The sequence below is a fragment of the Balaenoptera physalus genome, assembly GCF_965194825.1.
Source record: "Balaenoptera physalus genome assembly, chromosome: 11".
Lineage (NCBI taxonomy): Eukaryota > Metazoa > Chordata > Mammalia > Artiodactyla > Balaenopteridae > Balaenoptera > Balaenoptera physalus.
The window spans coordinates 79,769,821-79,784,951 of NC_138896.1; the positions used below are offsets into that span (position 1 = coordinate 79,769,821).

The 15,131-nt window shown below is 41.4% G+C and overlaps 2 protein-coding genes across 9 annotated transcripts; both read left to right on the forward strand.

Annotated features, from left to right (window-relative positions):
• Nucleotides 1-1,248: 1,248 nt before the first annotated feature.
• On the forward strand, nt 1,249-8,532 carry RPP14 (ribonuclease P/MRP subunit p14). 8 transcript variants are annotated; one of them, XM_082412463.1, is made up of 6 exons: nt 1,249-1,340; nt 4,220-4,319; nt 4,420-4,504; nt 6,884-6,960; nt 7,416-7,494; nt 7,947-8,084. In XM_082412463.1, exons 2-6 carry the CDS (start codon nt 4,243-4,245, stop codon nt 8,001-8,003), a joined length of 375 nt encoding a protein of 124 aa, XP_082268589.1. In that variant the 5' UTR covers nt 1,249-1,340; nt 4,220-4,242; the 3' UTR covers nt 8,004-8,084. The 8 variants fall into 8 exon arrangements, with proteins under 8 accessions (XP_082268589.1, XP_082268586.1, XP_082268590.1 ...); XM_082412460.1 differs by having other exon boundaries at nt 1,255-1,387; nt 4,222-4,319; nt 7,947-8,532; XM_082412464.1 differs by having other exon boundaries at nt 1,265-1,387; nt 4,201-4,319.
• Nucleotides 8,122-14,442, forward strand: HTD2 (hydroxyacyl-thioester dehydratase type 2; the record flags this gene model as incomplete). The annotated part of the gene is made up of 1 exon (XM_082412429.1): nt 8,122-14,442. The coding sequence occupies one exon, from the start codon at nt 8,122-8,124 to the stop codon at nt 8,626-8,628; it is 507 nt and encodes a 168-aa protein (XP_082268555.1). The 3' UTR covers nt 8,629-14,442.
• Nucleotides 14,443-15,131: the final 689 nt, after the last annotated feature.

The following is a 15,131-nucleotide window of genomic DNA, read 5'->3' on the forward strand; positions in this document are numbered from 1 at the left end:
AGGGGGCTACGTGCAGAACAGCACGGTCAGCTCCAATAATCATCTCGAGATGGGTCGTGCAGTGGTCTGGTCAGCGTCATCTTGGTGTTTTTAACGTGTACTCAATCAGTAATTTACTCCAAGGTTGGTCTGCTTCCACCTCCTTAAGGTCAGCCCCTGGAATTCTCAAACAAGCAAGATTAATGCTCTCGTAGTTAGACATGGAAGGACTTTTGTACCCGGGAAGGCTCCACAGGGTCCTGCTTGGTTTCAATCCCCCCTTTTCTTTGCTACCCTTCAATCCTGAGGGGAACAGGGGTGGGACAAGAAAGGGAATAAAGTTTTGGATAGAGAGACTAATCATAAACTTGTCAAGGGAACTCAGTTTTCCGGGGACTTGGTAGGAGTTGAGTGCCAGACACAGGATACCAGTGGTGAGCCAACAAAGACAAGGCCCCAACCTCATGGGCTTTACACTCAAGGTTTGGCAGCCTCGAGGCCCTCTCCCATGTATATCCCTGACTCATACCACAAAATTGATGGTAATACGGTGCAGTGTGGAGAGAATCATCTAGAGTCAGATGGCCCAATCCACCACTTATAGCTGTGTGATCTTGGGCAAGTAACTTAGCCTCTTGTGCCTCAGTTTCCACCTCTGTAAAATGGGGATGATCGTAATAATAGTCACTTTAGGACTGTGTGAGAGTTCCATGAGATAACATATATAAAGGTTTTTGCATAGTACCTGACACAAAGTAAGCACTTGATTGTTGAATACACACAATAATGTTTCACGAGTGCAGAGGCCATATCGTCTTGTTCCCAGTGCCTAGCACATAATAGGGGCTCAGCAAGTACTTACTCAATAAACGAATAGATGAAACTTGGCTTACATTCGGAAATAGGACCATCTGGGTTTTTTTATGTCAACCCAGACAGAACACCTACTATGCGCTGGGAGCCACAAAAGACACTGAGAACCGGTTCTGTCCTTTGGGATTGCTTTATTTAGGAGATGCTCAGCAGAAGAGACGCTAGATATAAATTTTTTGAACGAATGAAGGCATAGATAAATGATTACGAAGCACGCTCCCGGGCACAATAAACATGCCCTGAGTCCCTTACCCTATGCAGACATTTGCGCACACGGCTTTCTGCAGCGTGGGCACTAGAGGGCACTAAGCATTGCGAGTCTCAGATTCAGAGTCACGCCTGGGTCCTTAGGAGAACCTCGCGCGGTGACGTCATATCCTCCCTAGACGTCACGCATCCGGGGGCGGGACAGAGAGGAGCCAAACGTAAACACCCCGGAGTTCGGGCCGCAGGCTTCGGGGGAGCTCCAAGTCTTGGTGGATTCTTGCAGGGAATAGGAGTCCGGGAGGCGGCAGACCAGTCCGACGGAGAGCGGGTAGGCGGATAGCAGGGCAGCTGTTTTCCGGGATTGGGCTCAGTTGGCCGCACTGGTGACGTATGGACGCGCGCGCCAGGGGCGCATGCGCAAGGCGGAGGGACGGCGGGCAGCGAGGAGCGGTCAGAGGTACCTACCGCTCCGGCCGCGGACGCCAAGGGCTGAAGGCGAGGCTGGGCCGCGAACCTCCCAGGGCCTTTCTACAACGAGGTCGCAGTCGCGGAGGGCGGCTGAGAGGACCGAACGGGTCACGTGTGTAGAGCGCCTGCGCCCGGCCCCCAGGTGGGCGCTAAATCAATGGCGGACGTTAGTCGAAAAAAGTTGAAAACGACTTAAGTGCCCAACAGTACGGGGTCGAGGGTTCTGGGTTTTTTTTAAATCATTGACTTCGTGCCAAAGTTATATATTGAATGCTTGTTGTATGCGATGTATTGTTTTAGGTTTTCGGGAAACATCAGAAAACAAGACAGAAAGATGTCTGTTTCTTTTGGAATGCATATTCTAATAGGGCGGGGGAGGGAAGTACGAATAAAGAATAAATGAATTTCACAATTATGTTATGTTAGAAGGTGGTGAATGCTATGAGGAAAAAGTAGAGCAGGGGCATGGGGGCGATGACATTAGATATAAATGCCACTGGAATAAATGGAGGAATGAAATTAAGCAAAGCCATGAAGGAGGCAAGGGAATGAGCCATGTGGCTATCTGGAGGAAGAGTATTTACAGCATGTGGAAGAGTAGGAGGGAGGCCCAGAGGCGGGAGGGAAAGAGCTAGGAGGCCTGTGTGGTGGGACTGAGCAGGGGAGAGCGGTAGGACGTGGGGTCAAGGTGGTGGGAGGAACCAGCGGTACAGATCACGGCTGTAAACACTTTGGCTTTACTCTGAGTGAAACGGGAATCTTTGCGAGGTTTTGAGCAGAGGAATGATGTGGCTTGGATGGTTTTTAATAGGGTCACTCAGGCTGCTGTAGAGACTAGATTGGGGAGGGAAGCAGGGACAACTATTACTAGTAGATCAGGTAATGAGCATCTCTACAGCCACCAAAAAGGCTGACTTCAAAGATGATGATGACAGCCACCATGGAAGTGCTCACATTTTCCTGGTGAGCCTGGTGAATATGCCGGGCTGTAGGGAGGGTTTCACAAGCATCATCTCCTTTAGTCTCAGGACAACCTGCAGAGGGCAGAGCTATCACTAACCCTGAGGCTCAGCCCTGTCAGAGGTGACTGCTCAATAAACACTTGCTCCTTCAGTCTTTTTTTGTTTTTTGTAAAATAAACATAACATAAAATTTACGATTTTTAACTGTACAGTTCTTTGGCATTAAGTACATTCGCATTGTTGTACAACTATCACCATTATCCATTTCCAGAGTAGTCCTGAAGTCTTTGTTGTTATTGGCATCCTAAGCCCCAGTGCAGTCTCACTCTCCTATCTCAAGCAGCCAACTCCTCTAAGGTAGTCCGTAACACTTAAAAAACACCTATCGTGTGCAGGACAATGAATGGAATGATTGAGGGTCCCATTCTCCTTGCCCCTTTAGTCGGGGAGACTCTGGTGATGGGGAAGGAAGCACCAGGTAACTATTGCTGCAGTTCTGAAACCAAAGATACTCTTGAACATACAGGCCTCACACTACCACCGTTTGATCAATCCTGTATTCAGAAAGTGTTGAATACTCTGTGCCAGACTCAGTAAATATTTGTGTTTGTTGAATGGATGGTTGGATGTACCTACTTGACCCTGACTTCTCATTTTCTCTTGAGGTCATCATTTGGGAGTCGTTGGAAGCGAGCCCAGAGAGGTTTTTGTAAATGCTGGTCTATAGCTATGTGACTTTGGAAAAGTCCCTTTCCTTGGTTCAGCCTCAGTTTCCTGGTCCCTTTAGTGGGGGAACCAGATGTTAAACAAATAGACAATGTTAAGAGATTGTGTAACAAGAGAACCTAACTTAGGGTGTCACAGAAGACCTCCCTGAAGAGGCAGTATTCCTGAAAGAGGTGAACTTTAAGCTAAAATTTGAAGGATGAGTAGAAGCTATCCAGAGTGAGAGTGAGGTAGGAGTGGAGCCAAAGGACAGGGATTCTGTACAGGGGGACTAGCATGTTCTGAGTTCTTGAAAGTTCCAGATCTGTTAGAAATGGCTTGAGTGTCCATTCCAGAATTCCTCTTAAGACCTTTGCTGTTTAAGCTCAGTCTTTTGCAAGGCTGCCAAATAGCCCTGTACAGGCCTGGCTTCTAGACAGAGAACAGGCAGATCCAACGTGGGGGGAGGCCAGGAGAACTACCACCCCTCATTCTTCTGTAAATGTTCTATGTTGACTGAGAGTAAATAAGAAGAGGGTCTTTGGTCCCAGATTTTACTCCTTTATGCTTTTTACTTTTTTTTTTTTTTTTTGCATGAATGGGCATCATGCCAGAGTGGTCTTGAGGCAGCTCAGGAGTGGTTGGAATCTGTGTGTGCCTCTGGGCAGGTGTTAGCTATCTTTGCTGAGCCTCAGTGTTCCCTTCTCAAAAATGGGAGTACTGATAGCTTTTAGCTCATGGGATCATTTTGAAGACATGACCTAAGTCATGTAAAGTGTTTAGCACAGAGCTGGGTACTCAGTAAGGGAAAATGTTTGCTGGGATTAAATAAGAGTACGGTGGTCTGGCATATATAAAATATAGAAACTTCCATTGTGTCTGTATGGGTAACATCAATTTGACCAGAATTAGATAAGTTATTGTACTAAGAGTTCTTTTAAAAAATCATATAGGTCAAATTCTCATTAAAAAAGTGAAAATTAGCTTGTATCTTGGTAATTTCTAGCCCCCTTGACCCTTCATGTAGGTGTGATCAGCATTGGAAAAGATGCCAGCCCCAGCTGCCACATATGAAAGAATAGTTTACAAAAATCCCTCTGAGCACCACTACATGAAAGTCCACCTGTAAGTTCAGTCTCCTGAGTTTTATTTTCGACTGCTTTTTTATGAATCTGAATAGCATGAAATTTAATGCAATGCATTTTAAAAAAAATATTTTTTACAGAGAATTTCAAGATCATGGCATTGGACTGAATGCTGCACAGTTCAAACAGCTGCTTATTTCAGCCCTGAAGGACCTGTTTGGAGAGGTATGGAATCACTTGGTAGTTTGAACACTCCTAAGGTCTTTGTAAGACATAGTGAAAGGACACTCTTCCCAACATTATTTTAAAACTTTAAAACCACATTTGAAATTGCAGAAGCAGACTTTCAGAAGTGATGAGTTTTGTGTAGGTTTGTTCTCATATGCCTTCTAGTTGACAAGAACTTGTTAGACAAATGTTTAGTGTAGTGCAACTCAAAGTATGGTATAGACTGGCAACCTGCAAACTGCTGGGGTTTTTTGGGGTTTTTTGCCTATTGTGGCTTGTACCAGAATGTAAATGAGCACACCGTTTCCTTTACTGAGACAGTCTCCAGTGAAAAAACCTGAGCTGGACTAAACGGTGTGCTCACTGATACTGTTGATTCCCACTCCGGTGCAGCTCCTTATCACAGACCAGCACTTTGAGTAGTCTGTTTTCGCATTCAGTTGAAAACAAGTAGAGTTTTGAAGAGAGAACAAAGACAGATGATTCTCAGGAAATTATTTTCTGATACATATATTCTATCAAATTAAAATCTGTCAAGCACTCATCAAAATTAAAAACTTTTACTCTGCAAAAGATTTGGTTCAGAGGCTAAAAAATAGACTACAGACTGGGGGGAAGATATTTGTAAACCACATATCTGACAAAGGACTAATATCTAGAATATATAAAGATCTCTTAAAACTCAATAGTAAAGAAAAAAACCCAAACACTCCAATTAGAAAATGGGCAAAAGTGGGAGTTCCTTGGTGGCCTAGTGGTCAGGATTCGGCGCTTTCACTGCGGAGGCCCGGGTCCTATCCCTGGTTGGGGAACCATCCTGTGTGCCGCGTGGCATGGTGCGGCGCAGCCAAAATACAAAAAAAAATTCTTAAAAATGGGCAAAAGATATGAACAGACATCTCACTAAAAAGGGTGTACAGTTGGCAAAGAAGCACATGTATGGAAAGATGTTCAGCATCATTAGCCATTAGAGAAATGCACATTGAAAACACAATGACACATTACTACACACTTAGCAGAATGACTGAAATGAAAAATAGTGATAACACTAAATGCTGGTGAGGATGCAGAGAAACGAAATCACTCATACATTGCTGGTGGGCATGTAAAATGGTACAGCCACTTTGGAGCACAGTTTGGCAGTTTCCTTTAAAAAACTATGGTAGTTTTTTTTAAACTACCGTACAACCCAGCAATTGCATACCTGTCTGTTTATCCCAGAGAAATGAAAACTTATGTCCACACAAAAACGTGTACACAAATGTTCATAGCAGCTTTATTAGTAAGAGCCCCAAAATAGAAATAAGCCATGTGTCCTTCAGTGGGTGAATAGTTAAACAAACTGTGGTACATTCATACCGTGGAATATACTCGGTAATGAAAAGGAACAAACCATAGATACACCTGACAAATTGACCGAATCTCTAGAGAATTATGCTGAGTGAAAAAGCCAGTCCCAAAAAGTAATATACTGGGTGATTCCATTTATATAATGCTCTTGAAATAACATAATTAACATAATTATATAATCTAGAGAAAGATAAGTGTTTGCCTGGGTTTAGGGATGAGGAGGAGAGGTGGGTATGGCTGTAAAGAGGGTCGAAGGAGAGAGCCTTGTGATGGTATAGCTCTTTATCTTGATAATGGTAATACTTGAATTAAATTACTTATATGGTAATATTGCGTAGAACTACACATATATAAGTGTAAACAAATATGAGTGCATGTATAATTGGCAAAATTAGGATAAGCTCTGATTTATTAATTTCGGTTTTCTGGTTTTGATATTGTACTGTAGTTATGCAAGATGTTGACACTGGGGGAGGCTGAGTGAAGGGTGCGTGGAATCTTCCTGCACATTTTTTTTGCAATCTCATGTGACTCTAATTTTTCAAAATAAGAAGTATGAGAAAATAAAATGCATGCACCCTCTATATGTCAAGTATAAAACCTGGTTCCTGGGGATGTACTTGTAAACAGACAGACATGGCTTCTGCCTCATGGTCTTGGTTATTTTAGTAGGAAACCATGTTGAACAATAATTAATGGCAAGAATGATGAGTATCTTGAAATAGGAAGTATGTGGGTCCTGTATGTGAAAGAGTGTAGCAAGCAGTTGAGCTTAATCTTGGGAATCAAGGAAGGAGCAATTTAAACGAAGACTTGAGAAGGGTAAAGAGGGCTTAGCAATATGAAGAGGTACAGGAAGAATGTTCCAGGCAGGGGGAAGTTATAAAAAAGCAGGCCCAGTACTCCAGCACCATTAAATAAAATACTGATTTTTTGGAGAAGAAAAGCAGTTGACAGAATTAGTTATTAGAGTTCAAGAGTAATGATGATAATAATAGTCTGCTAACAGCATTATTTCATACTTAGGTTGATGCTGCTTTACCCTTGGACATTCTAACCTACGAAGAGAAGACCTTGTCAGCCATCTTGAGAATATGCAGCAGGTACGACAGACAGTGGAACACTTCTAGTTTAACGGATGGCAAAAAAAGAGAGACGGATGGCAAAAAAAGAGCAAAAGTGCTCTCTTCTGAGAATGAGAAGAATTTTGTCATTGTCAACTCCGAGCAGCTTTTGGAAGTTTAAATTGGGGAGAATATGAACATTCATCCACCAGGAACTTACACCCTAGAGAGCCAAACTTGTGATTTGCTTACAACTGTAGTGTTTCCCAATTGATAGTCATGGTTGCAAACTCAGAAGTGTATATTTTAGAAACATTCCTGATTGAGGTTCAATTTTTCTTTGCCTTTGACATAACTGTGCTTTTATTTTTAAAGTTTTCTCATTTTAAATAGGTTTTCTGGTAGAAACTACTTTCTGGACCATCACAAACAAAAGTACTAGGGAGATGTTGCAGGGACAAATCTTTACTTACGCTTTCTTGATCTTTCCATAGTGGTCTTGTCAAATTGTGGAGCTCTATGACCCTGTTAGGATCCTATAAAGGCAAGAAATGTGCTTTCAGAGTGATTCAGGTAAAGACCATTCCTTCACATATTCCAAATGAGGCTGAGTAGTAGACCAAACTACTTATTAATATGTGTCTCATTTTGGCACTTGCATAAATCTAGTGTGGTTAACATCATCCAGCTGGGAGGGGAAAATTCAGGGCTTTATTAATTACAAAAATGTGAGACAAAGCACTTAGGTTTTAAATTGTATGGGGGAGGTTTGGGGATAAAACTTGGAACACTTGCGGAAAAGTCTTAACTTTTGTTGCTTAATGCCTAGCTCCTAATGTATTGGAATGCTCTTTCTGAGTTTATCATGACCACTTATTTATCTAAGGCTAGCTCTCAGGATGCTCTTTAAAATGCTACTGCCTCAGTTTGGCTTATCCTATAGAATAGGGCATGTTTCTACATTGTCCTGTGTTGCAGTACAGTTTTCTCCTGATACTGCCTTAAACTTTTTCTTTCTCTTATAGGTTTCTCCATTTCTCCTTGCATTATCTGGTAACAGTAGAGAACTAGTATTGAATTGAATAGTCTTCAATTTCAGAAGTATTCCTCACTCTCAAAAGTACATTTTGGTGCCAGCATAATGTTTGAAGACTGAAGCAGCCCAAAAGTTCCTGTTGATGGAATTTGAGACCTCTGAAGATGTTCCCAGTAATTTCCAGCCATCGCCTTTGGTGGGGTAGGCTTCAGAGGAGTATCTGCCTGAACCAAGCAGTGCTAAACAGGCAGCACTTACAGCATGTGCACATCAGAGTTGGAGACCGGGCTGAACTCAGTAGGGCCTTCACACAGAGGGATGTGGCTATCTTCTCAGAATTAACAGGGGATGTCAATCCTTTGCATTTGGATGAAGATTTTGCAAAACACACCAGATTTGGAAAGACGATTGTACATGGAGTTTTGATCAATGGACTTATTTCAGCTCTCCTAGGTACTAAAATGCCAGGGCCAGGCTGTGTATTTCTTTCCCAGGAAATTAACTTTCCAGCCCCTTTATATGTTGGGGAAGTTGTTTTAGCTTCTGCAGAAGTGAAAAAGTTGAAGCGGTTCCTTGCTATTATTGCAGTGTCATGTTTTGTAGTAGAAAGTAAAAAGACTGTTATGGAAGGCTGGGTTAAAGTTATGGTCCCAGAAGCTCCCACATCCTGAAATATGTCTTTAAAGATGCAAGTTCAGGCATCAGTGTTACTATTATTGAAGAGCCTCTGAGGAAAACAGGGATTGCTGTTCTTCACCAGGGAGGGGCTGATAGACCCATAAACCCACATTGGTGGAGGGGAGCTGGTAGAGGGGTGTTCCATTGTCCACTTATGCTTTGGCCTTATGCTTCACACGACTTAAGTATATTTATCATCTGTCTAGGTTTCTAAAACTGAAAAAATAGGGAATTCCCTGATGGTCCAGTGGTTAGGACTCCGGGCTTTCACTGCCATGGGTGCGAGTTCAGTCCCTGGTTGGGGAACTAAGATCCCGCAAGCTGTGTGACACAGCCAAAAAAAAAAAACCAAAAAAAAAGTGACTAGAGGAAATCAGAGGTGGGCTTCCTTGGTGGCACAGTGGTTAAGAATCCGCCTGCCAATGCAGGGTTCACGGGTTCGAGCCCTGGTCCGGGAAGATCCCACATGCCGTGGAGCAAGTAAGTCTGTGTGCCACAACTACTGAGCCTGCTCTCTAGAGCCTGTGAGGAACAACTACTGAGCCCACGTGCCACAACTACTGAAGCCCGCACCTAGAGCCCGTGCTCCGCAACAAGGGATGCCACCGCAGTGAGAAGCCCGCGCACCACAACAAAGAGTAGCCCCCGCTCTCTGCAACTAGGGAAAGCCTGTGTGCAGCAACGAAGACCCAATGCAGCCAAAAATAAATAAATAAACTAATTAATTTAAAAAAAAGAAAATCATAGGTGATTCTAAGGTTGGACATTGTGTCCAGGCTCCCATGAGGTGCCATTAAAAAAAAAAAAAACTGAAAAAATATTGGGAGAGTTATCATTTAGCTTAATGTTCTACTTTTAGGATTTCAAACCTGATTAGGTTTGCATTTGGATAAGATAAACCTACCTATATCTGTGTAGAATAAGTTTCTCACTGAATTTATAACTAGCTAGCATTTAATTATTGATGGCAACGATAGAAGATAGGTCATCTTTGAACACCTATCTTTTACCAGTAAATATTCTTAGATCCTGTTCTTCAGCAGTTTCTGGGTCAGAGTTTATTGTAATTTGTTACTGTTTACACCAAGATGGTAATTTGTTCAATGTTCAGTGTCACTTGCCCTTCAGATGGTTTTCCTGTTATCGGAGGAGGGCTTATGTGCAGATTTGGACTCAGTTATGTAAGCTCTCTTGGTCTCATGTATAAAACAGGGATAAAAACACCTACCACACGGGATTGTTGGAGGTGACAGATACAAATAGTTAAGCACAAAGTCTAGCTTATAAACAGTAGCTACTACTATTGCCCATTCTCTTCTGTGAATAAGGTTAGTGGTTTTCCTGAGTTTGGTGCTAACTGGCCAAAAGTTAGAGAACAGACCAGTCTTTCAGGATGTCAGCCAATCTCTATTGGTATTCTAAACTTGGAATAGATCTTGAATGCAAAGCTCCTATTTTAGTAATCCAGATTTTTTAAATCTCTCCCTTGAAAATACTGTGGGGTCCCCCCCCCTTATATAAATAATATATGCTTTTATTTAAAAAATTATAAGGTAAAACATTTAAGGAACACTGTGGAGGCCAAGTTCTTAAGAGTTGATGGGTATTAGGAAATGTGCCTATGTGTTATTACTAACTGGTCATGCCCAACATAGCCAACACTATTAAGACAAGAATCTGTAGTAGAACATACAGGTGGTCCACCTGTGCTCTGTAGCTTTAGATGGTGGCTCAGACCACAGCTAGATGCTTTGATCAGGAAGGTAAGATCAGGTTTAATTGGTTGCATAAACCAACATTTCCTGGAAAAAGATTTTTTCTTTCTGCTGGTGGATGAGTAACTAGATTTTTTATTTTTTTACATCAAGGGTATCAGTTAGATTACTAGAAGGAATTATTCTAGTCACTAGAGGGCAGTGATGTGTATAAATAAAGTGAGTATTTTAAACTAATACTGTACCATACTCTAGTTTGTGTTGGTGAGATGAAAATACCAAAATCAGAGTGAGAAGCAAGGATGCCATTATCATGAGTTTCAAAATGGACAGCATGTGCAGGTTTAGATCCACCTGAAGAAGGTGTATTTATAGGTGAAACACTATACATGCCAAAAATTTGATGTGACATTGAAAAACAAAATGGGGAACTTGAGTCACAAAATAGAGACTTGAAACTAAGACTGTATACTCCTGCAGAACTCATTCTCTGGGACTTAGCAGCAGTCCTGAAGCATGGGTTCCTAAGTAGAGTGTAATGTAATCATTAATACTATAAGCTATCATTCTTTCAATGATAAGCCAATTTTCTACATTAATTCTAATCCTTTAAACAGTTTTATGAAGTTAATGTTCCATTTTATAGGCAGGGAAACAGACTGATGTGGTGTGACTTGCCCAAGGTTGTACAGGTAGTATGCAGTAGAGCTGGGATTCAAACAGCCCTGCCTGGCTCCAGGGCATTTTTTCCATCACCCTGTGGGTCTTAAAATGTTCCCATACTGGAACACTTTCAGTTTCTATAATGATATCTTGTTATGTGGCAGTAAAGTATTTGGAACCACCATTCTATATAATTCTGCTTATATTCAGAATGTTCTAGATCTTATTCCCTTGCTACAGTTGTAGTGTTTTCCTCTTTGCTGTTACTTGATGGCTTCTACCCATACCTATTGCCTACACTTTTTCTAAGCTGACATTCAGTGATTATTTGTCTTCAGAGAAGAATTACTGAAAGAGTTATTCTAAAAATGAAAAATCATGTGCAAGTCAAGTATGGTGGGGAGGGATGTATGTCAGATCTGGCAGATAGCTGATTAATACTCTGTAACTTAAAGTAGCTTCTCAATATGAGCATTTCCTTTTTTTTTTTTTTTGTGCTCAGTAGATGTCATGGTCTTCTTTGTAAGCCAGTGATCTTTGTAAACCAGTAAAAAGTTGGAATAGAGAAGCAGGCAAGAAGTTAGGGATACTTCTCTGTACACGATGACTTGTTATTTTTACTCAGAGCCAAGATTCTCAGACCTCTCATGGTCTGTTAAAGCTGACTAACAAAAACTAGCTGGTTGGCTTTTTCATTTTGAGCTCTGTACAAGTTGCTAGAAAGAATGACTCTTCTAATGAAAGCATGGGTGACCCTCAAATCAGGAAGTCCTCTCCCAGGTAATTGCGAAGTGGCTTTGACTGTACAGGGTCACAAGTGGAAGTGAGTACAAAAGTACTGACATAAAATATGAGGCCAAATTGTACTAGCACTTTCCACATAGGGGCATTATAAGACTGCAATTTATGTAATTTTTTTTTTAAACATTTTTTTTTTCTTTTTATACTACATAAGAAATGTTATTTTTTTTAAATTTTATTTATTTATTTATTTATTTATGGCTGTGTTGGGTCTTCGTTTCTGTGCGAGGGCTTTCTCTAGTTGTGGCAAGTGGGGGCCACTCTTGATCGTGGTGCACAGGCCTCTCACTATCGCGGCCTCTCTTGTTGCGGAGCACAGGCTCCAGACGCGCAGGCTCAGCAATTGTGGCTCACGGGGCCAGTTGCTCCACGGCATGTGGCATCTTCCCAGACCAGGGCTCGAGCCTGTGTCCCCTGCATTGGCAGGCAGATTCTCAACCACTGCGCCACCAGGGAAGCCCTATGTAATGTTTGATTGCCACAGAAATATATACCCATCTTAAGCAATTTCAGTCTAATGTACTGGAAAATTGCTTAACAGATTTTTATATTCTATTAGAAACATTTCCATATTGGTGAAGTGCCACTCATTTCTTTTTCTGAGCAGCAAATCTTAAGTAGCAGCAGGGAGAAAGCCTCACCACAGCCACCATTCATCTTGTGTATTCAGCTAGAAAAAGAAGAAACTGCTAAATGCACATTCGTACCTCTTAGGTAACCACAGGTTTTCATTTTGTGCTGAATTATTAGTCATTTTTCTTCTATGTTCTCAGAGTATGATTAAGAGACCAATTTACTCCCAAAGAAAATAGCTACTAAATTACATCTATTAAGTTTTTATATTAAAACATACTCTACCAAAGGTTGATAGTCACTCTGAGCAGTTGTGCCACTCTGAATGCCTCATGTACTGGCATAATTTATTAACTGGCTCTATTTGAACAGAATGCAAGTGCTGTGGAATTACTCTTGGGCTGCAGTTGAATGTCTCCAGTGTCCCAGATGTTTCACTTCCTTTGTTCTTGGCTTCATATGGATTATAAACACAGCAGAGACTAGAATTCTCGACATCTTCAGAGAAATTTTGAGTTGGAGCAAAATCGTAAGAAAACCCAAGACAGATGTGGACACTACATAAATAGAACAGGATTAATAGAAGGCTCCACAAGCCGTCGATTTCTAGGCTATAATCAATTTTTAGGGTGGCTCTTAGGTATGCCACAGTTCATATGACCTTATAAACGCTGAGCAAAATTCCTCTGTGATGTGATGGAAAATAACACGTAAGGGAAGTAAGAAAGATCAAATGTGAGTTGTTTGATTTATCCAGATCATGAATATTTAAAGAAAAATTCATTCTGAGTTGGGAGGGGATGCTGCTTAGGAAGCACTGAGTTTTTCACAAGCTTCTATGTCTTGATTTGTAGAGCAGTTGCCAGGTCTAGAAGCAACCTCACTAAAACTCATTATCTCCAGTCAGTCTGGCCAAATGTCAAGCTGTTAGATAAACAACCTGTGGGCCATCTAAACATTTGGCAACATACAAGAATGTAATTTTTTTTTTCCCCCTGCCATCCCTGAGTAGTGTTATGTGGCAACAACTAAGGTACAGCATACCTCATTTGCTTTACCCAGCATGAGACTGGAAGCAAAGTTGATTTGATTCAGATCAGCTCTGGACTGGGGAGTTGCCCCACCTTCAGTATGAGCCATTTCAAAAGCCAAATGGATAGCGAGACTGTCATAGGATTGGGGCCAGGTCTCCAGAGGATCTATTTAGTATTTATTCTGAGAGGCTTACTTTAGTCAAGAATTTCTAGAGAATGAGAAAGGCTAGATTGAGAGTTAGTCTGTGGCTTCATTTCATCAAATATATGGTTTCTCAGTTTCGTTTTCATAGGAAGACAACAGGCTGTCACTTGATGACCTTTGCAACTCAGTTATATAATACCATTATTTTTCTCCTAATCATACAAATATCTTCACTAGAGACATTTTGAAAAGTGCAAGAAAACAAAAAAATAGGATGATTCCACTTGCTAGAGACCCTCAGTTAATACTTTGGTGGGCTTCCTTCTGGTGTTTTTCCTAAAATATATTTTTAAATCTTGGGATCATAAAATGTATATATTGCTTTTTTCTACTTACTGTTACATCTAGAGCATTTCCCAACATCATTCAACATCCTTTGATAATCTCATTTTTAATCATTGCAAAATATTCTGTTTATGATTGTACCATGATTTGTCCAATCTCCTACTGTTAGATATTTCCTTGAGTGCTATATATTTGCACTTGTCTCTGATTATTTCCTTAGGATACTCTCCTGGAGGTGGAATTACTGTGTGAGAACATTTTCAAAGCCCTTGATATGTGTTGTCAAATCCCAGTTCCTAGTGCCAGGCCTATTACATGCTTAAGTACTCAGTAAATAATTGTTGAATGCATAAATGCCTTTTGGAAAGGTTGGACCAATTTATACTCCCACCAGCGGTATGCGAGAAGAGCCTTGTCTTGATCAGCCCACATGATAGGAATAATGATTAAAGCAGAATTTTGGTTTCTGTGATTCTGGTAATGAAATAACCCATTTGCCTTAAAGAAATGGAAGTAAAAAGTTGAACCCTTCCTAAGTGATTGATATATAGTTTTGTTTTAATAGAATGCTGCTTTTAAACACACTGGGACAAACATGGAATGCAGAAGAGTTTTGATTATTTTAGGATGTAATCATGAAGTTCCATGTTTCCCTCTTCATATCTCTCTCTCCACTGAGTCTTGGCCTCTAAGTCAGTCTGTCATGGCTACTTGGCCACTTGGAGTTGCCCAACAGTCCCCTTAAGCTTGAGATCTGGGGAGGGTACCCTTTAGATACTGTCTGGGCTTGTGCTGTGATGTCAGATTGCGGTGGTGGTGTTTCCAAGAAATTTTGTTCTGTTGTCTGAAATGTAGAAATTTAGGGAAGATAAATGTAAGAGTTAGAAACTTCCATTCTGAACTGTAGGGGAAGGAAGAAACTAATATTGTCTGAGGTTTTATTATGTGCTGAGGCCCTTCCCATCCTACTGCATTCCTCATATCAACCCTTCCAAAAAGTATTATCTCCATTTTGCAGATGGGGACTGGGGCTCAGAGAGGTTGGGTAACGAATTCAAGGTCACACAGCTGGTAAGTCCTGGAGCCCTGAAGATCCTGGTCATCTAATTCCAAGTCTAACTCTCTCCACTGTCCTGGGACACTGCCCTGGGAGACAGCACTGTGGGTGGGCCAGGATTACGGCCTTGGGTTCAGGCAGATGGGGCAAATTTGGGGCTGAG